This window comes from Marmota marmota, unplaced genomic scaffold (assembly GCF_001458135.2).
Source record: "Marmota marmota marmota unplaced genomic scaffold, marMar, whole genome shotgun sequence".
Classification (NCBI taxonomy): Eukaryota; Metazoa; Chordata; class Mammalia; order Rodentia; family Sciuridae; genus Marmota; species Marmota marmota.
Genome location: NW_025999895.1, coordinates 4,644,577 through 4,670,293, shown reverse-complemented (window position 1 = coordinate 4,670,293; position 25,717 = coordinate 4,644,577). Strand labels below are relative to the sequence as shown.

The window sequence follows — 25,717 nt, the reverse complement described above, 5'->3', positions numbered from 1 at the left end:
GGCATCGCAGACTCCCCAAGCCAGTCCTGGGTCACTGAATTCGGTACACCAATGGGGCCCTCTTTTTGTGAACGTGCTATGCCATTAATACAGACCACACACATTTGTGTCTTTCTAAAATTTCAGTTTATTGAATAAATCACAGACTATACCACTTTCATTGGTGGCAGTTCTTCGAATACTGGTGTGTCACCTGGTAGTCACAAACTAGGCAAACACAGGTTCTTTTACTCCAATCTTAATTTCTAATATCTATAGCTTAAACCACACTTTACACAGATCGATAGATAGACGTAGATGTCACTGGGTCTTGGTTACAGAAAGGCTAGGAAGGGCTCAGGCAGCCCCAGGGTCCAGGAGGCTGGAGGAAGAGCAAGGCACAGAGCAGATATGGATGCAAAAAGTTACGCAGTTGGGCTGGGGCTGGGGCTGGGGCTTAGCAGTAGAGCACTCGCCTAGCACGTGCCACGCGTTGGGTTTGATCCTCAGCACCACATAAAAATAAAAAAAATAAAGGTATTGTGTCCAACTAAAACAAAATATTAAAAAAAAAAGTCACTGCAGCTGGATGTGGTGGCACATGCCTGGAATACCAGTGGCTTGGGAGGCTGTGGCAGGAGGGTTGAAAGTTCAGAGCCAGCCTCAGCAACTTAGCGAGACACTAAGCAACTCAGTGAGACCCTGTCTCTAAATAAAATACAAAAAAGGGCTGGGGATGTGGCTCAGTGTTTGAGTGTCCCTGATTTCAATCCCTGGTACCAAAAAAAAAAAAAGAAAAAGAAAAAAAAGAAAAGCCACTGTAGGTGGTCAGCTGGGATTTAGAAGCTCCTTTACAACTGGTGTAGGACACAGAGCTGTCAAAGCATAGGAACTTGTTCTAGGCCAAGGTCGGATGGACAGCAGTTTCAGAGTGTCAGCTCGGGGTATCCTCTTGGAGTGGGTTGTGCATGGTCATCAGGGGCAGGAGAAACCACGTGCTACTGAAATCCAGTGGGACCAGAAATCAGAGATTGGTCACTGTGGTGATTTCCCTAGGCAAGGTTTGTGATGAGTGACCTGGAGATGGGGGTCAGGGTGCTGCTGTGTCCAATCTTGGGTATTTTCTCTTTTATAGAGAAAAAAAGGCCTCGAATGAAGTCCTGGTGTGTTGGATGAGCTGGTGGGCCTACTTTTTCTCATAGGGATTTTTTTTGTGTGTGTATGTGGTGCTAGGAATTGAACCCAGGGCCTTGTGCATGCGAGGCAAGCACTCTACCAACTGAGCTGTATCCCCCGCCTTCCCATAGGAGTTCGATATGCACATGTATCCATGTGCTTCTAATTAATTTGATAAATTCATGGGTGGTCATTTTTATCAGCATGATTCATTTACTTCTCTGACTGTGCCTTCTGGTTGTGCCAGGCAGATGATGGCTATTTACTTGTACAAACCAAGTGTAGAGTTACTCCTCAGCACTTAAACTCAAAATAGAGTAGCTTATGGCAAACACTGCTTTTCGAAATGAAGTACCCCAGGGTTCGGCACAGCCTGACCATCTGCTGGTCTATAGGTCACAGAGTAACTCGGAGCAGGGCACAGCCTGCTCCCCACACTACGAAGAATTGTGGCCTCAAAACTGTGCGCTGGATAAATCCAGCCTTCAGTGCTAAATGTACAGAAAATATAGGTCATGGGCGAGCAGGGAAGGCTGTGCCTGAGGACACCATCAGCCCATCCAGAGGGGGAGTATTCTAGATTCAGTGTCACTAGGAAAGGGAGAGAGAGGCCGAGATAGAGGTGTGCCACCACCTCACCAACTACAATGTGTGGCTCTTGTTTGGGTTCTGATTTGAACAAACGCACTCAAGACACTCACAAATGAGATGATCTTAAGGAATTGATACTTTTATCCGTTCATCTGTAATCAGGGTGTGGGCAATGGTATGGTGATTGTTTTCAAACTGCTTTTATTAGATTCATAATGATGTATTTATAGGAAAAATGACATGACGTCTTACATGTGGCCTCAGAAGCCCCAGGAGAGGGTGGGGAGATGGAAGGAGGCGGTTGAAGCCAAGTGGTGAGTGTGTGGGGTTTTATGACAAGATTCCCTTTGCTCTTGTGTATGTTTCAAATTTTCCATATAAAAATTTTAAAGCAGTCCCTAACGATCTATTTCTAAATCCTATAACTTATTACATTAAACAGTAAGTAAATCAAAAACTCACAAGGAAATATTTAGAAAGTGCCCAGCCTTAGACAGATGGGAAGCCCAGCGTGAGGAATTATCCACTTGAGCTATGGCCAAACCAAATGTTTGCATTCTCTGTCCGTTCATCTGTAATCAGGGTGTGGGCATTCAGGTTACAGGTGTGATTCGGAGCCTCTGTGACCTTGGTACTGCCTGTACCCCAAATTTATGGCCTAAGATCTTCCATGATCACCATATCACGTGTGATAACTTATAGCCCCACAACTGAAATTAGTTAAGTAAAATAAGTCTCACACCATGGAATTGAAACAATTAAAATCATACCCCCAAAAACAAAAATTAAATTTCATTATTTTGCCAGGCATGGTGGCACATTCCTGTCATCCCAGCTACTCAGGAGACTGAGGTAGGGACATCACCAGTCTGAGGCCAGCCTGGGCAACTTAATATGAGTCCCTGTGTCAAAATAAAAAAATAACTCAGCACCTCTGGGTTCCCTTCCAACGCCACAGATTTCATTATTTCAAACCTCTGATTCTACCCCTTTTCTCCCACCAGTCAAGAATTTAGGAAAACCACAGTGAGGCCTTCCCTGGTCCTAGCCCGATGGGCCGGTGTCTGCTTTGAGCCTCTCTCCTGAGACAGGCCAGTCATCAGGAGGGGAGTGTAGTGAGTGACCCTACCTTCCCTGCTAAGGGGAAAGAAACGTCACTGGCAAGATTTCCAACCTACATCGTAGCTTTATAAAGTCAACACGAGGCCTCGAGGATGGGACGACCTCTGCCTGACCTTCCTTTAATACACATGCCCGGTTTCTCTTGGTCACTTGCCTGAATTCTTTTCAGAGATCAGGAGCACAAATGTGTGATGAAGACACTAGTAGTTTGCCCCAGGTCCCAGCCCCCTTCCCGAGCCAGCTGTGTCCTGTGGCCCATGTGGAGTTTCCAGGACCGGCCTCTCCTCCCGCTGTGCTGGCCTTCAGGACGTCCTTGGAGCTCCGAGCTCCCCCCTTCAGTGTAGGGACCAGTGAGCCTCCCCGTGTTCTTATCTGTGAATCCAGGCAACAACAGTTAGGGATGTCATCATTTGATGTGGCTCCCAGATCTTCACCCCCAGCTTCTGGAGCGCTGCTGTCTGCAGCTTTCCACTGCCAACCCCTGCAGGAGGCCACTGCCAACCCCTGCAGGAGGCCGCTGCCTCTGGGGAGAGCAGAGCTGAGGGCAACTTAGAGCCCCTCGGACCAGCTGGGGCCTCTGCTGAGGCCAGGGCTGCAGGGCAGCTCAACTCCTGCTGTGTGGGCCCTGCTCCTCCCCAGTAGACCTCCTTAGAGAGCTGGCTTCCCGGGCCCCTGACCTCCACAGCCATGTTTCTTATAAGATTGAACTATGTAGGACATGAAGTTTGTATCAGAGCAGGCACTAGTTGTCTTACACACCCAAGGCAGTTTTTCTTTTCTCTCATGGTTACAGATTAAAAAAAAAACAAAAAAATCCTCTCAAAAGATCAAGAGGAGAGACTGTAGTATGTGCTCATGTTGCCACCTCATCTTTTCTCAGTTATACACATATATATGTGTGTATACGTGTCTGTGTGTATGACACACGTTTATTGAGATACAATTCATACACATATGATTCATGTATTTGAAGTGTGCGACTCATTGGCTTCTAGTATATTCAGAATTGTGCAACCATCACTAGTTTTAGAACACTTTCATTGCTCCCCACGGAGAGACCTTGTACCCACTAGCAGTCACTTCTCTTCCTCCACTCCACCTCAACACCCATGGGCTTTCTTTCTCTGTAGACCTGCGTATTCCAGACAGTTCATGTACAGTAAATGGAATCTACCATATGTGGTCTCTGTGTCTTCTCCCCTTCGCATGCTTTCAAGGCTCACCCATGTTGCAGCCCATGTCATGGCTTCATTCCTTTTCATTGGTGAATAATTTTCCTTTGTGTGGATATATCACATTGTGTTTATCTGTTCAGTAGCTGAGAGACAACTTGAGTTGTTTCCACTTGGGGGCTATTGTGAATAATGGTGCTGTGAATGTTTGTGTATTAGTTTGTGTGGACATGTCATCATTTCTGTTGAGTACCTAAGAGTGGGACTGCTGTGTCATTTAGTAACTCTGTTTAACTTTGAAGCAGCTGTCACTGCTTCCCAAATCAGCTGTACCACTTTCCAACCCCATCAAGAGCAAGTGAGAGCTCCAATTTCTCCACATTCACCAGTACTTTGTCTTTTTTATAATCTTCATCCATGGGTGTGAAGCTGTGGCTCATTGTTGTAGTTCTGATTAGCATATGACTTACATGTTGGGCACTTTTATGTGCATATAGGTCATTTGAGTATCTTTTTTAGAGAAATGTCTACTTAAATCCTTTGTTCATTGTAAAACATCGGGTTATTATATATATATATATATATCTGTCTCTTATACACATCNAGATGTGTATAAGAGACAGATATATATATATATATATATATATATATATATATTTGTTTTCTTTTGCAGGGGGATATTGGCTCCTTACAGAGTAGTTGTAAAGATTAAGGGAAGAACACCTGCAAGACACACGGTACAGTGCTCTCTGCCTTTAACACAAACTCCAAAGTCAATGAACCTTCCTGTGGCCTTGAAAGCACGCCAGCTCGGGTTGGCCCTGCATGACATCATTGGGCACAGCGCCGGGCCTGAAGACAGGCTCCATTAACGTCTGGAGTATAAAAGCTCCGACTCACACCCCGATATTCACCCGAATCCACTGTGCCTTGCCCTCTTTCTTCCACTCCTCTCATTAAATCCTTTCTTCCTGGATCAGTTCTCTTAATTCTCCTCCCCTTGCAGCTGCTTCCTCTCTGAACTGGAGGCGAGTCTGGGAACTAGACACCACCTATCAGTTGTGAGGTGAATGTGATCAAGCCTGCAGGAGCTGAATGTCCCATTTTGGAGCGTCACAAAAAGTAATCAAAGTCCTTAAAGGAGTGAGGCCAAAGACAAGAACCCTGATTGCCGCCGGGCAGCTTCACGGAGCGCCGAGGCCCTNGAGCCGCTCGGGGTGGGCCGGTCTCTCCGAGGGCGGGCGCCGCGCGGGTCCGCGTGGTCACCACGAGCCGGTGTCACAACTGGCATGGTGGCTCCAGGAAGGCCCGACTCGGCAGCCTTTCCCGGAGTGGACCGGTGTCTCCCTAGTGCGGCGTCCCTCCGCCGTGCAGGAGTAGGTGCTGGCCCCAGCGACGGCCGGACAATCCAGAAAGGGCCTTTCTGGGAAAAGCTAAAGTGGGTCGTCCCCTAAAGCAGGCGGTTTTACAGCGGGTCTGGGGAGGGGAGCACAAGGCCCCTGAACGTTGGCATGGGGCGTCCAGTCGTCAGAGTGGAAGAAGGCAGGTGACAACCACCGAGCTCCTGGCCGTCAGAGGCAAAGGTCCTAGTTTGACATTTCCTGTTAAGGAAGGTGCAGAAATAGGTGCAGTCCCACAGAGGGAGCTTTGACTTTGCAAACCCCTGTTTTACTGAAAACCTGAAAAACCCGGGAAAGTCTGGCACTGGGAAGAAGCGGCTTTGGAGACTGCCACAGTCTGGCTGGGCACAAATCAGGAGCCACTGAAGCAGGAACAAACTTTATTTCTGAACTCCACAAGCACACTCCACACACACGCTCCCCCCGAACTCTCCCAAACGCCAGGTGGCTCCTCCAGGAACCACCAACCGGAAATCCCTCCTCCAGCACTTCCCCAACCAATGCGAACTCTTCAGGAATCCCCGCGAGAACTCAAAAGTCATCATCTTAATGGCTTGCTGGCCTCACCTCTCAACCACTACTTCTGGCAAAAATGCCATGCATCATCCCGTCTCCGCTGTGGCCCTCAACAACCTTTGACCTGGCAAACCCCTGGGTTACTGAAAAACCGGAAAAACCCAGGAAAGTCTGGCACTGGCAAGAAGCGGCCTTGGAGACAAGCAGAGCACCAGGCAGGCTCAGCGAGTCCGAGTCCACTTCCCCCCTTGGCCCTCGGTGTCTTTTACGCCCTACAGACTCCAGGGTTCAAGGCTTCCTCAGGCACATGACCTTGACTTCTCCCCCTCTTCAGGCAGCGCTGGTCCTGCTGCTGCTGCAAAGCACGAAGCACTCCTTTGCAGAGCCAGCAGGTTGCAGTTAGCGTCAGACACGCCGGACGACTTGGGAAGGGTCGCAATTTCAGGAGGAGCCCTCTCCCAAAACCCACTTCCACAGATGTCCGACAGCCGGGCCCAGAGTTCCCCCAGGGTTTTCCGAGTTAGCAAAAGACTAGAAACAAGATGTCTGTTAGAAAGGCTGAGTACACTGGGCTCGGGCACTTAAAAGAACGAGGAAGATGGAGGGTTTTCTAAGTGATAGGTCTCTGCAGGCTTTTTACCATAACAGAAAGAAACGCAGGAAGCATAAAGCCCAGCTGATAAAGTTGGTTACTCAAGGAGAGAAGAGGTGTTGGTGTTGGTGATGGTGATGGAGAATGTGCTGGAAGCCCTCGAGGGAAAACAGAAAAGGAAAAAAAAAAAGTGTCACACATCTGGTCCAGTTGTGCCAGAGCAGTGGGATAGGTTGCCAAGAGACCAAAGAAAGCAGTCCTATCCTCGACAATGCGTGAGGCACAGGGCTTTATTGAGAAATGTTATGGGGAAGGTCCAGTGGAGGGAGACAGACAGCACTTCTGCCCCCGACGGTGCTTCACCCAGCAAGGCCTCCTCTCCATGGTGGTGGTGTCTATGGAGGCCAGCTGGGTGAGGGACGTGCAACCTTGCCACAGTGCCCCAGGTCTTCCCTGTGGGCACTGAGGGGTTTTTGGTGAGGCTGCGGAAGCAGGGACAGCATCGTCACCAGCTGGCTCTGTGAGCTTGTCTGAGCAGAGTCCCAAGGAGCGAGCGCCCTGGTGCACGCGAGAAGCGTCTTTCCACAGATAACCTGGCTCGCCCTGGTTCCCAGTGTGCATGAGGGAAGGCCAGCGTCCTTCAAGATGGTGTCTGGACATCCTGGCCCAGGCCTGCTCTCAGTATCCCCTTAACTTGGGTTTTGGAGATGGAGAGGGGTGCTCAGGTATATGGTGTTTTATTGTCCCTCTTTCTTTAAGGATGATATAATGACAGTAATAAACCAAGAACAAAACAAAACTGAGACAATTGGCCATTATTCTTGTGGGGCTCAGCAGTAGACCCAGAAAGACCCTGCCTCGGGGTATTATAATTGGCAATGTCATCGAATGGGCTAACACCCTGCCCCTCCCTCACCGCTGCAAGGGGAGGAGAAGGGAAACAACTTATTGACCACTTTCCCTGTGGTGAGAAGTGGAGGCTAGACATGAGCCAGGCAAGATGGCAGGCCTGCTGATGGCTGTGGGTCTACCTGGGCCATCTGTCTTGCATCCCTCGCTGCTGCTTTTCAGCAGTGCCTGGCTCCACGTGACTGACCCTGTTGCCTTCAGAAGGCACGAGGCCTGCTCTGCCCAGACCTGGCCATGATTCCCGATGAAGTCTGTCACGTGCTCCTCCTTCCAGGCCCAGAGTATAACTCAGGCTTTGTCGTACTCGAAGGACAAGCAGGTCCTTTGGACGACAACTTGGTATTATGATCAACTTGGGAAGAACAGGATGACCTCAAAGCATTTGTTCTTACTAAAATTATTTACATTTTCAAGTTTTAAAAAATCGAAAACCAGTACAGATGATCCAGGGTGGGGTGGGGAGGAGCATGGGAGTTCACAGCAACACCGCCCTCAGCTTGGGTGACTTCCACATGGCCACCAGAAAAGGTGACTATTTTTAGTACCGGGAATGAGCAGCCAGCTAATTCTGTCCAGTGATGGAGGCACAGTGGAGATGGAGGAAAGAGAGTCCTGAAAGTGTCTAGCAAGCATGGTTTGGTAGACCCTCTGGATGGTCATGTGTTCAGAGGATGCTGCCCCCAGCCCCAAGCTCCAGGTGTCAACCAACCACAGTGGTCCCATCTCCTCCCCCATGGTAGGCAGAATCATGAGCACATGACGTATTCTGACCAGTTGGGACCTGAAGAGAGGTGGGAAAGGCATCTTGTCTCCTATTCCTAGAGACAAGCAAGAGGTAGCCCCTCTCCTCTCCTGTCGGCCTGATTCTGAACCCAGTGCAGATGCGTGATGAGTGACAGGTCCTGCCATGTGTTGTGTGCATGTGCCAGCCTGGGACAGGTCCAGAGCAGGGTGAAGGGAGAGACCTGTCCTCTCAATCCAGACCCACAGTCCTGGAGAGTTTGATTGGGGTTGGCTTCTTGGCTGCTGTGGCTCTGGGACCCCTGGTAGTGACATCCTGCTATGTTCTGCCACGGCCTGGAGCATGGCATCTTCCCTGTTTGCCGCCCTGTGTTTCTGCCTCCCCCACCTCTTGCTGTCGGTGGTCCTTAATGTTATTTAGTGTTGTTCTTCCTGACATTTGTGAACAAATAGTGGTTTTCCTCTAGTTTCAGTTTACAGGGTGGGATGTTAAAGTTGTGTGTTTCATTCTTGGTATTGACTCCACAGAGCATTGAAGAATGGATTCTGAGGCTGACAGTTCATTCTTCTTTTTTTTTTTTTTTTAAGTTGGACGCAATGCCTTTATTTTTATTTATTTATTTTTATGTGACGCTGAGGATCGAACCCAGCGCCTCAGATGTGCTAGGCGAGCGCTCCACTGCTGAGTCCCAGCCCCAGCCCTGACGGTACATTCTTACGACAACAACACCTTGATTCTTCTGCGCCCCAGCTACACTGGGATCCGTGGGACATATGTGTGCCGGGTTGAAATAGGCTTAATTTCAAGACTTTTCTAGCCACTGAGTTTCCTAGAGGGAAGAGCATCCTTCCCAGACCTGAGCCTCAGCATCACAGGTGGGCTGATGAGCACGTCTCAGACGAGGTGGCGTAAGTGATGTGACTAGGAACCATTTATCTGGAGGTGGCTTTGGAGCCACCCAGCAGGTGGAACAAGCCAGTGAGTGGTGTTTCCACGCGACACCTACGGCCTGGTGTGGGTGCGAGTGCAGACCCCATGCCCTGGGAGGGGAAGCACATTGGGCATTTCTGATGCTGGCTTCAGGTGCCCACTGGGCCCCTCCCAGACCTTCCAGGAACCCTGACACCACAGCTTTTGATGTGGCCTGTCCCTAGCACCCATCCCCTCTCCCTTCAGCATGGAGCCCTGATGAGGCTGTTGCCCCTCACCCTCTGGATGCTCATGTGTTCAGAGGATGCTACCCCCAGCCTCAAGCTCCAGGTGTCAACTGACCACAGTGGTCCCATCTCCCCCCCCCCCATGGTGGGCGGAATCATGAGCACATGACATATTCTGACCAGTTAGGACCTGAAGAGAGGTGGGAAAGGCATCTGTCTCCTATTCCTAGAGACAAGCAAGAGGTAGCCCTTCTCCTGCTTCTGGACCTCCTACGGATGTTGCCACCATGAGGAAAGCTGGTATGCAGAAGAATCACAAGGTGGGGACCCCGAGTGGGGGGAATGCAGCTGGAGGCTGACCATCCCGGGCCAGCGGCTGCCCTTCCTGTGGACTTCTCTCATTTAACCAGCTGAGCTGGAGTTTTCTCTGCTGTTGAGCATCTGAGGTGCTACAAGTGTAGGCAAGTTCCTTCCTTCTGCTTTTCTCCAGCCATGAGGATTTGACTCACTCACAGGAGGCACTCCTGCTTGGTCTAATCAGAAAAGAAGGGCCAAGAGTGAGAGGAGGAGAGGGGACGGGGCAGCAGAGCAGCAGCATATGGGTTTTGCAGCACAGCCTCGGGAGAGAGCGGGAAACCTAAGCCTCCCCCTGCCACGGACATGCGTCAGGGGACAGGGAAGGGGACCTGAAAAGGAGCAAAGGATTCCCAGGTCATAGAAAGCACTCACAGATACAGATAAGAATAAGTTTGTAAAAGGAAAAAAGCATTAATGATAAAACGAAGATAACTGAAGAGGAGCACCAGCGTTTGCCCTAACAGGCGGCTCGGAGCCCGCGCCCTCAGCAGAGAAGCAAGGGAAGAAGCACAGCAGGAGAGGGTCCCCGAAAAATGGCCAGTTTCTGGGCATGTGCTCTCCCATGGAGCCACATCTGAGCGCACAAGAGAGACTTAGCTCTCCTCCCACGGCTACTGAGCTGGGTGTGTGAAACGGCGCTGCTCCTTGAACTTAGGTGCTAGTTCAGTTTTATTTTAGCAAATAAAGAAACCGAGAGCTTTAGGCCACTCCTTGGCATGCCCTCCATAACTCAGCTGCTCCAGGGCTGCGCGTGTTCCTGCCAGTGGTGTGAGAAGCCGGACCCCTGGGCGCCAAGCAGCCACCACTGCCCCGGCATCATCACCGACATTCACTCCTCCCGGAACCAGGCGCTCCCCCTGGTGTCCCAGGCATGGTTCCCACAGGATCACTTGGCATCTTCCCAGCTCTTTCTGATGAGGGTCTCCTTCTCTGTAGAGGCCTCCCCGTCCTGGAAAGGGGTGTGTGTGTCAGGGAGCACGCTGCCTTGTTTCTGCAGTGCTGGGCATCTGGCCTGCGCTGGGCATATGCTCTCCCATGGAGCCCCATCTGTGCCCCATCCGCAGCCCCACATCCTGCTGGGCATCTGGCCTGTGCTGGGCACGTGCTCTCCCATGGAGCCACATCTGAGCCACATCCATAGCCCCACGTTGCAGACTTTATCCTCCTATCTATTTGCAGTGTCCTTTACGGTTCTCGCTGTATTATGTGTTCTCAAGTCTCAATTATATTTAAAGTAAGTTTCTGCCTCAATGAGCGAAACCCTTAGAGGAGACTAATTCCAATACCACTGTCTCAGCCCAGGGATCCCAGGGTGAAAGTTGGGTCTTCGAATTGGTTGTTTTGCCTAAGCACACTCCCCTACTGCCTGACCACACGACAGGAACTTCCAGAAATCCTTCTAAGGTACAGCGAGGCTGTTTGTCGTGTTATTAGAGGAGACACCCCAGCAGCAGGAATGGCTGTGACTCTTCCCCACAGCACCCTGAATTCTCTCCACACCATGTGCGGGGCGCTGAGTGTGGAGCCTTAGAGTCAGGGCTTCGGGACCACTGGCCTGGGCCTGGTGGGAGGCTGCACTGTCTTGGAAGATGACCCATGTGACAGCAGGAACCTCACCAGCAAGCAGAAGCCACAGGGGTAGGGGTTTCTTCCTTGGAAGAAAACAAGGCTGATTCCTCTAAGATGATACACAACTGGCAAGAACTGAGCAAATCTGCATCTAATATACTTCTGCACCTACGTTCTAAGACAAAGTTAAGTTACAAAAGTCTGAAAGTAGCAAATATGTGGGCCAAGGGTCAGGGAACGGCCTGGCCCTGTGTCCAGGACACCCTGTGTCACATGGTGCTGGCGACCTGGTCTGCAGTGAGGGCTACATGTCGTAGAGCCGGAGCTGCTCCTGCACGTCGCCGTCGGACATCTCACCAAACGTCTCCTTGTTGTCCTTCATGAGCTTGAAGATGGCAGCCAGCTGCTCTTTCTGAACTCTGTCGAGAAGAAAGGACAAGAGGAAAAAGATGCTTCCAACCCAGGAGGGGGGGGGAAGAGACCACCGGGAGCAGTTGGTGGGGTGGGACTGACCTCGCCCGTTGGTTACTGCCTTTGCTTTTTCAGAATGAGAAAACTAAAACCAAACTCTCCTAAAACGCAGGAGCTGGCTTGCTCCAGCTGCTGCACGCAGGCATTCTAGGTCTTAGGCTTGCTGCAGAGGTCTGGGGCCCCAAGTGTCACATAGGTTCACCGTCCTCAGTTTCCCCGTGGTCCTCAATTTCTAGTTGACTTTGCAGCTCACAGAGGCAAGGAGGAAGAGAACCGCTCCCTTAGGTAAGGAGAGCTTGGTTTGGGGGGAGCCAACAGAGAAGGAAGGAAGACAGCTGGCCGGGAAACGGGCACATCCAGATGTGCATGCAGGAGAGCTGGGCAGGGGGCAGCAGCAGGGGCAGCTGGCATCGTCCCTCGGGATTTCCCTACACAGGAAAGCGCTGCCTTTTCTTTTTATGACCTCCCTTTTCTACCTTGCACAAAGATGCCCTATGGCCTACAGTGGCCCTGCCCCTCTTACCAGGGGAGGGCATGGGTGAAGATTAGCCTCAGTGTTTGCAAGCCGTGCTGTTGTTATCTTCTGAGGCTCGGCCATACATCGGACCAGCACAGGGCAACTCCCACAGCAAACACGAGGCCGGTGAGGCTGAGCAGGAGCCCGGGACCGCGTGGTTCTTGTTCTGCTGCCCTTGCCTGCCAGCATGGATGGCCACTGCAGCTTGGTTCTGTCTACTCCAGTTTCTGGCTTCTGCTGCCCCTGCCCTCCACACCACTGGCCCGGCACCTTGAGAGGACGTAGCCATACTTCAGGCCTGGACCTCCCAGCCCTGCCCTGGAAGGGTTCTGCTACATCGTGGGTCCACCAGGGTGCAGGCTTCAGCAAGCTTCTGGGCCACCAGCCTCCTGCAGGGTGGTCTCTGGGCCCGGCCTTACACTTACAGAATACACTCCTTCTGCCATAACCCTGCCCTCCTCAGCCCTGTCTCTTCCCCTGAGCAGTTGGATTTTAGCAGTTGGATGACCGCAATCCCAAACCCCAGCCTCATTTGTCTGGGAAATTTGCATCTATAGTCAGTTCTGGGAAGGGGCCTATCATAGGGACTTCGTACACTTCTGCACAAGGAAAGAGGTGCCAGGCACTGACAGGGAGTGTGGGGCGGAGTGCCTTGGACGGTCAGTCAGATGTGGACATCTCCCCAAATCGACAAGAGTCAACTTCATGTGGCTTTGGTGGCTATGACGGTTGTGTTTTTAACAGGGTAAAGGCTTCAAAATGAAAGAGTTAAAATAACCAGTTCCAAAGAGATTATTTAGAGTATGTTTTTAAAACAAAGCAAACCAAAAAAACACACAGTAACTGAGATCACATCCTCAAAGTTTATTGGGCTGGGTGAGGGCTGAGTTCAGAGAGCCAGGCTGTTGGGTGCTCGTCGGTGCTGCCTAGGAGCCAGTCCAGACAGGGCTGGGCACCTGTGCCTGGAGGAGTCCCTACTGAGTATCAGATACTACCCTGTAGGAACTTGTGAGGCATCTTGCCCATGTCCATGGCTCTGTGCCGAAGGCACCAACTGTGGCTGTGGCTCTGTTGCTGTCCTGCACCTACGGTAGCAGGCCAGGGAAGGCCGTAGGAACGCACTCCCTGAAGCTGGGACTGGACGTTCCTGGCCTTCCACCCCGTGGAAAGTTTTTATGTAAAACGTCTTAGCCAACAAATCTAAGAAATGCAGATTAGTTTGTTATAGTATAAATATTGTCAAATATAAAATTCCAAGAAACTACCTTGGGACTGATCTAATTTTCTGGTAAAGTCTATCTGAAAACTAGGAAAAGGCATAGTCCAGAAGTCTATTTTAAGCTAACACAGTTATTATTGCTTCTGCCAAAGCACAAGTGGAGATTCTGCTGAGCTGGTAAGAATATCAGTAAAAAGGCCTCTTAGCAACAAGAGGGCTGGGCCAGGCCTTCCCCCTGTTTGAAAAAGAAGGGCAGCCGGAAAGCCAGGGCCTGGCTCTCTGCACCTGGGGTCAACATGGCGTCTCTTACACTTGGCAGAGAGCGAAGGACGTGGGCTCTGAGGGAAAGGGGCATGGTGGGCTAGGGAGCAGAGGTGGGCTAGGGAGCATAGGTGAGCTGGGCTCTGTCTGTCACTACTTAAAGTCTTTGGGGGTTTGGTTTCAACATGGATGAAAGGAGGAGGGCTGGGATAAACTAATTTAGAAATGTCAGAGCTGCTAAAATTGGTGGTATCATAAGTGTAAAAGGCATATAGCAAGTAAATTTGGGTAATAAGAAAAAATCCAGATCTAAGGTGTGAGCTCAATCTTTCAAAACCCTTTAACTTAACAAAGTGACCACCATAAACGGGGAAAATCTCCAAACAGGGCAGAACCCAAGGAATTCCAAAGGACCCTGCCATAATTTGCCAAAGGCATTCCTGATTGGGGGTTTATGTCTCAGCAGAATTGTAGGCAAGTGACCCCAGAAGCCTGCATGGGCTTCTTTCTGGGGGTTTCCATTTTTATCTCTCAAGCTTTTAAGATGCCAAAAGGGAAAGCTTTCAGGAAGAGGCTAAGGATAACTTCATTATTCTTCAGTTCTGTAAAGAGAAATAGGGAGAAAAAGATATGCATTTTACTCATTTCATCTTACAAGTACCAGGGAAAGGGGGACAGAGGGACAAGGAAGGAGAATGTTTGGAATTGCAGAAGGCGTGTTAGACGCTGGTTTCTCAAACACCTGGCACTTTGCTTCTCATCAGTTGCAGCAAGATAGTCTGCAAGGTGGCCAGAGCTGGCAGAGCCCCCGTGGGTCCCCAAGAGAGCATGTTCTGCCTTTGCAAAGCCTAGAAAGCAGCTTGCTGATCTTTGTATGGGTAAGTGAGCACCTTCCTATCACCCTAGGGGATATCTTCCTGATAGCCACTGACTGTGTTTTGTTCTTTCTTGGCCTGTTGGCACCCTAGGAAGTGCTTCCCCAGCAGGGCCACTTGGGAATGAGTTCACAGAGCATCTGCAAGGGATCTGATTATGTGCCTTTGGCGCCATCTCCTGGTGATCGGAGTCTGTGCATCTCAGGCGGAAGTTGAAATTCACTCTTGAAATCCAAGTCTGTCCTTGGTCTCCTAGATGCTCCCAGGCACAAGAATCACAGTCCCACAGCCCTGGTTCCCCCACCACCTCTTCCACATCCCCACTATGTCACATTATACCCCTCCTGTCCGTTTCCAGAGGATTCAGGACAGTCCTGCAGACTTTCAGATGCAGGAGCATGGGGCCTGGGCCCATCTGTCAGTGCCAGCACCCTGAGTGCCTAGAATGTATGATCTGGGTTCCACTTTTCCCCAGGACTAGCAGGTGGGAAGAACTGAGAAAGAGCCGACAGCCGCGCTTGGTCTTTTTCCTGCCAAGTTACAAAGCCAGCCAAGCCCTGCGCTTCACCAGCTCTGGGGGTGAGGAGGAGGCCTCTTGCCCTGGGGAGCTGTCACCAGCCTGCAAGCCAACCTTCCCTCCCAGCCACACTCTGAGCTGGAGGTGGCACCTCCCAGGGAAGCTGTGGCTGGAACCAAGGAACACCCCCAGAGGCAGAGCCAAAGCCAGGAGAGCATGAGTATGTCCCACCCAGAGGGGACTGGAGATGAGCAGACAGGACAACAGGGTCTAAGTCGAAGCCACTCTGGATTTACAGACCCGACCACTGGCTGGCCCCTGGGTAGAGGGCATTTTATTTGTGAGCAGTTTCAAGGGCACAGATGTCCAAGTAAGTGTCTGAGAACTCTCTTGGGCCCTCCTGCTCCTTGCCCTACTTGCCATGTCCTGAAATCCCGTGAGCAAGCCAGAACCAGGGGAATGCCAGAAACGGGACCCCATACAGATTTAGGCTCTAGGTGCAGATATGGCAGCTGAGGTGAGGCAATTGAAGTCAGGGCGCTGCAGCATTTGCCTGTTAACCAGCTGCCCCTCTGCTGGGCACCCCGAGTGCCTAGAACATAATCAGAAGGAGGCACAGAGTCTGGTAGAGAAGAATTTGACAGGCGAGGAGAGCATCCTGCTGGCCAGCCTTGGTCTCAGCAGTTTGCCGATAGCATGAGTGTTATATTTCCTAGGACAATTCCAGGGCAGTTCCTTTGACTTGGCTGCCCCCAGGACTGTCTAGCAGCCACCAGCTCCCTCACCCCATGGGAGGTATCATGCTGAAGATGAAAAGACAGAGCCAAATTGACCAGCCTCTGCAACCCCAAGCATCACCATGTGCGGAGCTGAAGTGGTGGGTGGCCCTAAGGGGGCCTGGGTGGCTGTTCACTGGGACCACATGCAGGGAGCAAGCGGATGCTGCAGGCATGCGAGCTGCAGGAGGCACGCGGGCAGAGGTGGGAATGGGATGAACAGGACCTCCAGCTCGCCAGGACCTCCGCCAGCCCCTCCTCAACCCGGGCACAAAGTGGCGGCTGCAGTTGTGCAGATGAGGAGCCAGGGACCCTCCCTCAGCCCACGAGCAGCTCCTTGGCACAATGTCAACCCACAGAATAGCTGAGTCTGAATTGCGGAAAGCCCTGTTGGGAAATGGTTGGGGTGGGGGGGGCCTGCTCTCTTTGAAAATAATTCAGAGATAATTCTCTCTCTGATTCTGAGGCCCCAGCTCCAAACATGGTGGCAGTGGCAGCCTGGCCCTGCCTGAGGCCTGTGGCCCACTCACTGAGCTCATGTGCCCACTGAGCATTGACCCGAGCACAGGCTACAGCTGTGGCTTTGTCTGTGGCATCCACAGAGGCCTTCAAGAGTGGCAGGGGTGTCGAGCCCTCTCTTCCTGGGCCATGGGCTTCTCAGCTCTGCAAAGGAGAGCTCCAAAGCAGCTGCAGACCACGGAAAACACGTGGACACTGGGCGTGTGTTGACAGGGAGTGGCCAGCTGCAGCCCTGGCTTTGAGGAGCACAGGCAAATCTGTGCATGTCCAACCAGCCTCAGGGTTCGCCTGAACCACGACCCACGTCCCATAGCCACCAAGATCTCAACCTCACCAGGAGCACTAGGACCCCAATCAGCTGGCTCCTGGCCCCTCTGGGACTTAATTGGCCTCCAGAAACTTCTGCCCCTGGGAAAGGGGCCTTCTGTGCCTGCAGTTGCTTGGGCAAGACAAGAAGGAGGGCTCAGGGGGACAGGAAGGCGTCACTCAGTTATGAGGCAGCAGGGAGGGGGCTCAGACCAGTCAGTGGTGTTGGGGACACATCAGCAGACAGTGTGAGGGAGGCACCTAGTCTATGAAGTCATTCTCCTTACCAAAAGGATTTGCAAGAATATTTGTGGCTCAGGACCTAGGGAACTTGCTACAGGGAAGTGAGGTCAGAGGTCAGCTCAATCCTGAAATATAAAGGCAGCAACCGGGTCAAGAGGCAGTCCTCAGTGCCCAAGGAGGAGTGGGGGCTCCCAGGTGGCTCTCCCTCCCACCTGGGCCTGCATGGCCAGGCCCTGGCTCCCAGGCTCCCAGCGTTGGGGCCTTCCTGCCCAAGTGGGAGAGCAAACCTGATGCTGGTGGATGCCGGGCCCAGGAGCAGCCAGAGAGGGCGGAGGATTCTGCTAGTTATGCTCACCAGAGGGCCCGGTCCCCAGCAGTCCCCAGGCTCATAAAAGAAGCAGCTCATTAACCAAAGGCACCCTGCACACAGGTGGCCGGTGGCAGGATGGCGTGGCCGGAAAGTGGTGAGGGAAGCCCAGCGGGCGCAGGGAGTCTGGTGGGGGTGCAGCAGCCCAATTCCAGAAACAAGCGGCCCAGCCGCCTCCCTCAGCCGCATGCAGGAGAGCAGAGGAGGAGCACCAAGAAGCCGACCTCGGTGATGAATCGCTTTTGTCGTGGACTCGCGTTAGGGACAGCTGGGCATGCTCTGGGCACTTTCCTGACATCTCATTTGTTTTTTCATGTGGTGGTGGGGAAGGAAGAACAGAAGCCAAGGGGCTCCAGCCCTCCCCTTCCCACCAGGCTGAAAACCACCAAGACAGAAAAGAACCCCAGACTAAGAGGGGAGGGGCTCCGCGGGGGCGTGGCTCGGAGGCTGCGCCCTCCGGGTGCCCAGGAGCCTCCCCAGGGCAAGCTGAGCCGGGAGGGGCCCTCGCCTACCTCTGCTCCTCCTCCAGCTCTTCTTTGGTCATCATCTTCTTATACTGGTTTCCTCTCAGCTGCCCAGGGCTGTACTTAAAGGAGAAGGTCTCTCCTGTGGGGATGAGGGGCACTGATAAGAGCCTGGTGGGTCGTACGAGGGCCCCAGCCCAGGTTGTTTCCCCGCCTTTATTAGTTTGAAAAGCAACACTTCAGTCAGAGAAGCCCCGTTAAAGAGGGGCAGCATGCACAAGCCCCAACCAGCCCAGTCTCAGGGTGGACACTCAGCAACACTGTCCTCTCGCCCCAGCACCCACACCTAAGCCCATCCCACTCCTCCATGAAATCCTCACATCTCGCCCTGGAAATGGGGACAAGATGAAAACAGAACAGCCAGAGAGAAACTGCCCTCCCCACCTGGGGTGGCATTTCCCCCCAGGCCGGTGGAGCCAGCCACTGAGCTGTGTCTGTCCCTCTCTGGTGAACAGTTCCTGCCAAGCCGCCCACTGCGAGGCTTCCCTTCAACCTCATCTCCACGCCCAGGGCCGCTGCCCAGCCATCAGGCAGCAGCTGTTGACAGGCGGCCATGGCTCACATCAGGAAGCAGCGGTGCCAGGTGGGCCACGGGGACCTGCCCTCCTGGGCTTGGGAGTGCCAGCCAAGCACGTTCTCCCATCCCTCCCCCACGGTTATTAGAGACCTAGAAACACAACTGGCCCACGTGGCGGTGATGTGGGGGCAGCTGTGTCTGGAAGGGCACAGCAGCAGCGCCCCGCCTGCAGACAAGGGCAGCCATCCAGGTCTGGGAGCACAGGGGTCTGGACATGTGACATGGGGTGAAGGCAGGCTAGAGGAAGTCAGGGTGCAGCAAGAGAGGAAAGCTAAGTATCCTATGAAGGGAGCTGCCTGGACCCCAGACTGACTGGAGAGCTGGGGTGGCCCGTGGCTGTCACCTCTAATTTCCATCAACATATAAAGGACTGGGTGGGGGAGCAGCTCCAGAGGCTTCTCTTCCCAGCTGCTACTCTACAAGTGTGTCCCGCTGTCCCTGCAATGTCAGGTGGTTCCTCTTCTGTCCCACAGCAGGACAACCCAGGTCACTGCTGTCTCTTCCCAGTGGTGGCCGGCATATGTCAGCAGGTGGGTTGATGTGGGCGCAAGGGAAGGAAAGGCTCTCGGATTAGGGCTCCTCCCTCTGGGCGGAGAGAAGAAAGTTCTGGATGTCGGTCCAGGACCTGAGACTCTGCAGGGGCTATTTCCTTCATCAAACCCTGGCCCAGGAGGAGAAGGCTGGGGGCTCCTGTGGGATACCCCTGCCCCCGCTGGCTGCTTTCCTCAGGGAGCAGTCACTTCATGTGCACAAGGATTACTTTGCTCTTCACTCAGTCCACAAATACTCAAAGTGCACAATTCCAGGTGCTGGGGAGACCGCATTGACGAGAACACCCAGCAAACAAATATATGTAATTAAAAGACATGATTTAGCTGGACGCCAAGGCCCACACCTGTGATCCCAGCAGCTCAGGAGGCCGAGGCAGGAGGGTCATGAGTTCAAAGCCAGCCTCAGCAACTCAGCAAGGCCCTAAGCAACTCTGTGAGACCCCGTCTTGAAATAAAAAATAAAAGGGCTGGGGGTGTGGCTCAGTAGTTAAGCAGCCCTGGGTTCAACCCCTGGACTAAAACAAATTTTTTGCATTTGGTCCCAAATGCTCTGCAGAGGACAACATAGGTGGGGAGGGCTAATCAGGTGAGGCTGGGAGAGGGAGCTGGGGGTGTGTGGTGGAGACGGCCCAGCTAAGTGTGCCTGGAGGACCTGACAAAGCATGGTGGCAGGAGCAAAAGGAGGGGGGGTGGGGACGACACGGGAGGCTGTGTGTGTGGGAGAGGCAAGGAGGTGGGGTGAGCTGGGCCAGGTTTCCGGGGAACCCTGTGGACTGAGCAGAGAGGGCAGGCCGCCCTGCCTCCTGCCCATCAGCTGGCTCTCCCCTAGGGCTCTGCTTGCCCACAGAGGGTACCGAGCATCAGAAGCCTCTGGGGTCCCTGGAATCAGGAGCTTCTTGAGGCCAGAGTTTGGAAATTAGCCCTGATTAGCCCTCCACACCTATGAGGCCAGGGATCTAGAAGCCACCCTGAGCCACTGCAATCATCCTGAAGGAGCAAGGGGCCTGGGTCCCTGGTTATCCCCCAAAGCCTGTATGTCCTGTCGCCCTTGTGACAGCAGCTGCAGCTGCAGACGGAACTTGCCACCAACCCTCAGTGTGAACCCAGAAGAGGCGACTGACAAAACCAGTGAACCCCAACCACAACTGCGTTGCTGTTTTAGAAAACCGGAACGCGAGGCAGCTGCCGGCCTGGCGCTCCTGTAGGGTCGGCTGGCCTTGCTGGCAGGTCTGATTGGCTCCACTTTTACTCAGCCACACAGAACAATCGACTTGAAATCACAAAAAGGGACGAGCCACACACAGCTGCATCTGATTCGGTGAGATCAGGAGGGCTGGATGTGGAAGGCCCCGGGGTGGGGGTGGGGGGGGGTGGGCTGTCTTCCAGTCTGTTTGAATCTCTGAGTTGCTTAGGAAGCCACTTTAGCGACACTAACCAATCAGCCCGGGAGCTGAGCTGCTGGCTGCAGAGGGGCTGGGTGTCCACCCGAGCTTCCTGACAGCGGGCAGCCAGCCCCCCTCCCTCTGCTTAGTTAGAGACGGCAGGAAGCCATGGGGACAGGGGCTAGCCAGGGACAGCCGCGCAGATAAGGAGGGAGGGCTCAGGGACAAGTACGGTGAGCTTGTGTGTGAGGTGGCCTGCCAAGCCTCCCCCTGTGCACACCCAAGGGCCTGTGTCCCCAAATCACTAACAATCCTGGTCCCACACGGAGAGCCCCAGTTGCAGCGAGTCCCTGATTGGAGATGATACAGAAGAACCCACATCCGAGAAGGAGGTCCCCCGCCCACTGCCAGATGCTCACTGAGCCCCACATTCCTGAACCCCCTCTTTCCACCACTCCCACTAGCGGGGGAGACACAGCCAGTTTCACTGTTTAAAATTATAAAATATCGAAAACACAGAAAAGCAACAGGGCCTCGGGGCTCCTGCTCGCTGTGCAGGTGTAGCAAGTGCTGACATTTTGCTGTCTGTGCTCAGCTTCTTTTGGAAAGAAACGCAATGTGGCAGATCAGCAGGGGCCCCACGCACTTGGTTCTGACTGTCCACGGCAGGGAATGGCATGGCTAGGAGGCCAGGGAGCCCCTGCCACTAAGAGGCGGCCTGTGAGTGGTTTCTGTCTTGACAACATGGGTCAGAGATATTTGGAGAGAAAGGGGACATACTGAGCCTGCTCGTGAGAGGCAGGGGAGATGGTAGAGGCTTGCCAGGCTGTGCAAGGTCCTGGGTTCCATCCCCAACACCCCAAACAAAACCAAACAAAAAAGCAATATAGAGTCAGCTGGGTGAGGTGGTACACACCTGAAATCCCAGTGGCTCTGGAGGCTGAGGCAGGAGGATCACAAGTTTGAGGCCAGCCTCAGCAATTTAGCAGAGCGGTAAGCAACTTATTGAGACACCCATCTCAAAAAATAAAAAGGGCTGGGGATGTGGCTCAGTGGTAAAGCGCCCTGGGGTTCAGTCCCCAGTGCTAAGAACAAAAACAGGCAGGACAGAAGCCAGGGCCTCCTGGACCCACACACGCTCATATTATAGACAGAAAACTCCGGGAGGTGGCAGCAGAGGGGGCAGGGCTTTGGCCAGACCATCATTCCCAGGCACCCCCTCCTCAGACCTCCAGCGCTGGGTACCCCCAGCACGGCTTGGTCCTAATCGGGCCCTGCAGGAGGGGCAGAGACTGCAGCTCAAGGGAGTCCCACTCACCGTCCTCGTCCTCAGGCCCTGCTGGGGGAGGGTCCTTCTCACTGTCCGAGTCCTGTTCCTCCTCCTGCAAGACAAGGGCAGGGGTCAGTGCCACAGGCAGAGAAGGGGCTATGGCCAGCTCTTGGGGTGTGTGAACACTCTAGAGTGTGAACTGGTGGATGGGGCCAGATGGCCGCCTTGGGAAATGGTGGCAGTGGGTGGACAGAAGATAGGGGAAGGGGCTCTAGGTCCAGTGTAACCAGGTCCAGCAGTTGTGCCTATCCTGCAGCTAGGTCCCCTGAGCCCAGGAACAGGGCTCCTTTAACCTGTGCACCTCAGGCCCTTGACCTTCCCCAGGTGCTTGTCTGGGAATTCGGAGGCCATTTTGCTGAGTGGGCCTGGGACCCCCCATCCCCCACGGCAGTGAGCAAATTAGAGGCACAAGAGCAACGCTGGCCAGGCCGGGGCAGGGCCTTGGCGCAGCTGCCTGGGAAATCGCAGGCCCCGCCCTCCAGGCCACCTTCTGGGCCTGGCCATCTCCATGTCCACTTTCCCAAAAGTGGAGCTCCGCCTCCTCAGCTCCGGGTCTCTCCCACACAGAGAAGGCAGGAGGCATGTCCGGGGCGGTCTCTGTAGGAGGAAGGAGTGACTTCAACTTGCAGGAATGTTGGAGGATGACAGGGACATACCATGGGCCAGGGGGCAGGAGGGACCTGGAAGCCCAGAGGGCGAATGTGGAACAGCACAGGTCTGAGAGCAGAGTGGACAGGCATGAGCTGCCCAGCAATGAAGACCAGGCTGCAGCCCCGGGGGAGACACCCCCAAAACACAGCTGAGCTGGGGGGCAAGCTTTCACAGGCCCCTGGTGGTCAGAAGTGGCCAGCACCAGGGCCTGAGTGCCTGCCTGGGGGTACTGTCTCTTCCCACTCAGCAGTGTGCACAGGGCCACCTAGGTGCCACCAGGCTGCCCCCTGCACAGGTAGGGACGTGTCCAGGCTGTCCAAAGACCTCCTGAACTCTGCAAAGGGAGTGTCTTCGTGGCCGGGGTTAGGTAGGCAGGCCTCTCCAGGTGCCAGGAATGGGAACCCCCCTGGATGCAGCACCCCATTTCTAAGGGTCTGCCCTCTGGACGGCACTTCTATCCCGCGATGCCGTGCCCAGCAAAACAAGCCATAGCTGGAGAGAGCAACGGTTCACCCACTGAGTCTAGCTGGGTGAGCTGGTGCCCGTGGTCACCAGATGCTAACTGTTCCCTGTCTTGCAGGGCATGTGGGCCCGGGGCACTGACAGCACTCCCGGAGAACAGCGTGCTAGGGAGAGAGCAAGCAGCAGCGCCCGGCCAGCAGCCCTCGGGCGTGTGTTAGGGTGCTGGTGATCCTAAGTGCAGAGGGGGAGCTTTTGGAAACAGCCGTCAGCTCAGGGAGCAGAGCTGGGGAGGGCTGCCTTCCTTTCAACCTTTACATTTCAGAATAATTTGAATTTTCTAATTATGTGCATGAGTTACTCCGTGTATTTTAACAATGCTAATGGGGTCTCTGGGCAGCGAGATTGGGGCTATTTTTTTATATACCTATCTTTTCCAACAGAGCAGGCAGGGATACGACTGTAACATGATAAAAAGCAGGTTTGCTCTGTGCCCCAGCTCCTGACACAGTGCTCCGAAACCCTGACGATCTTCTGAGTAACAGAAGTAGCTCTGTCCTAACGTTTGGTCTTTGGCCCCAGCTCCTGACACAGTGCCCTACATCCCTGGGAGTCCCCTGGACACCGAGCACCTTCTGCTCTACTGAGTTAGCTCTTGGTGGCCCCTGGACGGGACTGCTCTCCAGGAAGACTGAGCCACAGTGGGACACTTGAGCCCTCGGTCCCCACTTTTCCTGAGGCAGGTGGAGGCAGTGATGGGCCTTGCCTGTGTGGGGAGAGCAAAGTCCCTAACGTCTGGGGCATTCTGGGCTCCTGGACGTCCACGGTGGGGAGGAAGGCACGGCCCAGCTCCACAGGGACGGGGCTGCTGTGCTCGGCACCTTTGGGACCTCAACCTCTGTGCCTCCTTCTGGCGGTTCATCTGTCACTGTACCTTTATCATAAACCCATCAACGTGAGGTGCTTCCCAGAGGCTGTGCCCGCCTCGGCAGACCATCCACCCCGAGGAGGGGGTCTCGGATGCCCTGATTTACAGCCAAGTTGGAGGAAGTGTGGGTTTCCTACTTGTGACTTTGCAACCGGCATCTTGAAGGTCTGAGGCCACCTGCAGGGTCTGCCCAACCCCACATAGGGAGTGCCGAGAGCTTAACTGTAGGATGTCCAGTTGGTGCCAGACAGTTGGAGAAGCGGCTGTCACAGGCCAAGTGCCTGAGAAGTGCTGCGTGAGCACAAGGAAGGCAGCTGTCCCCCAACACTGACACGAAGCCTTCTTTTTTTGGGGTGGGGGGTGGGGGGGCTACTGGGGATTGAACTCAGGGGCACTGGGACACCAAGCCACATCCCCAGCCCTATAATGTATTTTATTTAGACGCAGATCCCTCCTGTCTCAGCCTCCCTAGCCGCTGGGATTACAGGCGTGTGCCCCCACTCCCAGTCTTGGATGCCTTCTTTAATGACAGACACACGTCACCCTAGTTGGGGAGGGCCCCAGAAGGAGAATAGAGAGGCCAATTCTCCTAATAGGTGCCAGGGACACAAAAATGAAAAGAAAAATAAGAAAGAATGAGCACAGGTCCTGTCCTTAAGGTGCTCTGGGCCCACGTGAAGACGCAGCTGAAGCCCGACAATGATCCCAGAGGACCTGGGGGGTGCTGCCTTCCGTCCTGCAGTGACGGGTGTTTTGGGAGGGTCAGCAAACAGCACTCTTTGGAGCACCCTAGGGCCTCATAGAAGAGCCAGGCTCTGCACTCCAGCACTTACCTAGGCTTTTAGAGAACACAGAAACAGTGATAGGGTTCCTCTTGTGCATGTGTGCAGTGCTAGCGATGGTGCCCAGGGCCTCAGGCATGCTGAGCGCGTGCCCTACCACCGGGCTACACCCCCAGTCCCCCTTATTCTTTTTCACAAAGCAAAACACCCCTCCCTATTGCATCTGGCTCTTATTTTATAAAAATGTGTGCACAGCAGAAAAATGGAAGGCTGACCCCAGAAAAAAGAAGTGGAGGTTTCAGAAGCAGCACAGTTGAGACCAAGATGAAGACCGCTCAGGAAGAGGGTGCATTAGCCTCGGGCCAGAGCTGTGTGCTGTGACGGGGACAGGGCTAGAGTGTGCGGTCTGAGGAAGGCCCAAGCAGCAGTTCCTGGGGACTGCACTCTCTCTTTCCTTACAGAAGGTCCCGGGGCACGCTGAGTTTTGCAGACTGTGTTCAGGACTCTGCGAGGCATTGAGGTGACACTCTGGGGCCTGAAGGAAGGGGCTCAGCTGGGCCTGCAGAGAGCAGGGACAGTCTCAGAGGCGGCGGCACTCTGATAGGGTCTGAGACAGGGGTGCTGACAGCTGTCGTGGGAAGGGGACTCTGGGCAGAGGGCACAGCCAGGCAAAGGCCTGGAGGCCCAGAGTCCAGAGTTTTCCAGCTACTGCATGAGCCTGGCATGACTGAGGGGCGGTGTGTGGCACGAAATGGTCAGAAACCAGGGGACAGAAATGTGGGGCTTGCACCACAGAGTTCTAAGGTGGCACAGAAAAGGGTTCAGGTTTCTTCCTTCAGGAAGCCCGGAGCCTCCCTTCAACAGGGAGAAGCAGGAGGAGAGTTGCGTTTGGAGCCATGGGGGGGGGGGCAAGATGAGGGCAGGAGGAGCCAGAAGAGGCTCCCAGCTGGGGCTGAGACAGGCTGCCCAGCCTTCAGCTCCTCGTCTGGTATCAGAGCGGGATGGCCGCAGCAGGAGAGCCCCAGGTGCCTCTGGGTCTGAGGCACAGGCGTCTCCTGGAGGCAGCAGGATCTCTGGGAGAGGTCACTCTGGGGCCTTCAAGGAAGCAGGAGGGAGCAGCTGCTCAGGTGCTAATTGTGAAGCTCTCAAAAGGCACTGGTTCTTTTTTTTTGAGATGGGG

At 53.8% G+C, this 25,717-nt stretch overlaps 1 protein-coding gene and 1 long non-coding RNA gene across 2 annotated transcripts; one reads left to right on the top strand and one right to left on the bottom strand.

Annotated features, from left to right (window-relative positions):
• The first annotated feature begins 1,142 nt into the window (after window positions 1-1,142).
• On the top strand, window positions 1,143-5,016 carry LOC125614988. The gene is made up of 2 exons (XR_007345553.1): window positions 1,143-2,060; window positions 4,714-5,016. It is a non-coding gene; the product is annotated as an uncharacterized LOC125614988 (long non-coding RNA).
• Window positions 5,017-10,364: 5,348 nt separating this feature from the next.
• On the bottom strand, window positions 10,365-22,315 carry Mxra7 (matrix remodeling associated 7). The gene is made up of 4 exons (XM_048797808.1): window positions 22,205-22,315; window positions 21,706-21,769; window positions 17,866-17,959; window positions 10,365-11,701 (listed from the first exon to the last, which is right to left on the bottom strand). The coding sequence occupies exons 1-4, from the start codon at window positions 22,298-22,300 to the stop codon at window positions 11,587-11,589; spliced, it is 369 nt and encodes a 122-aa protein (XP_048653765.1). The 5' UTR covers window positions 22,301-22,315; the 3' UTR covers window positions 10,365-11,586.
• Between the last annotated feature and the right edge of the window lie 3,402 nt (window positions 22,316-25,717).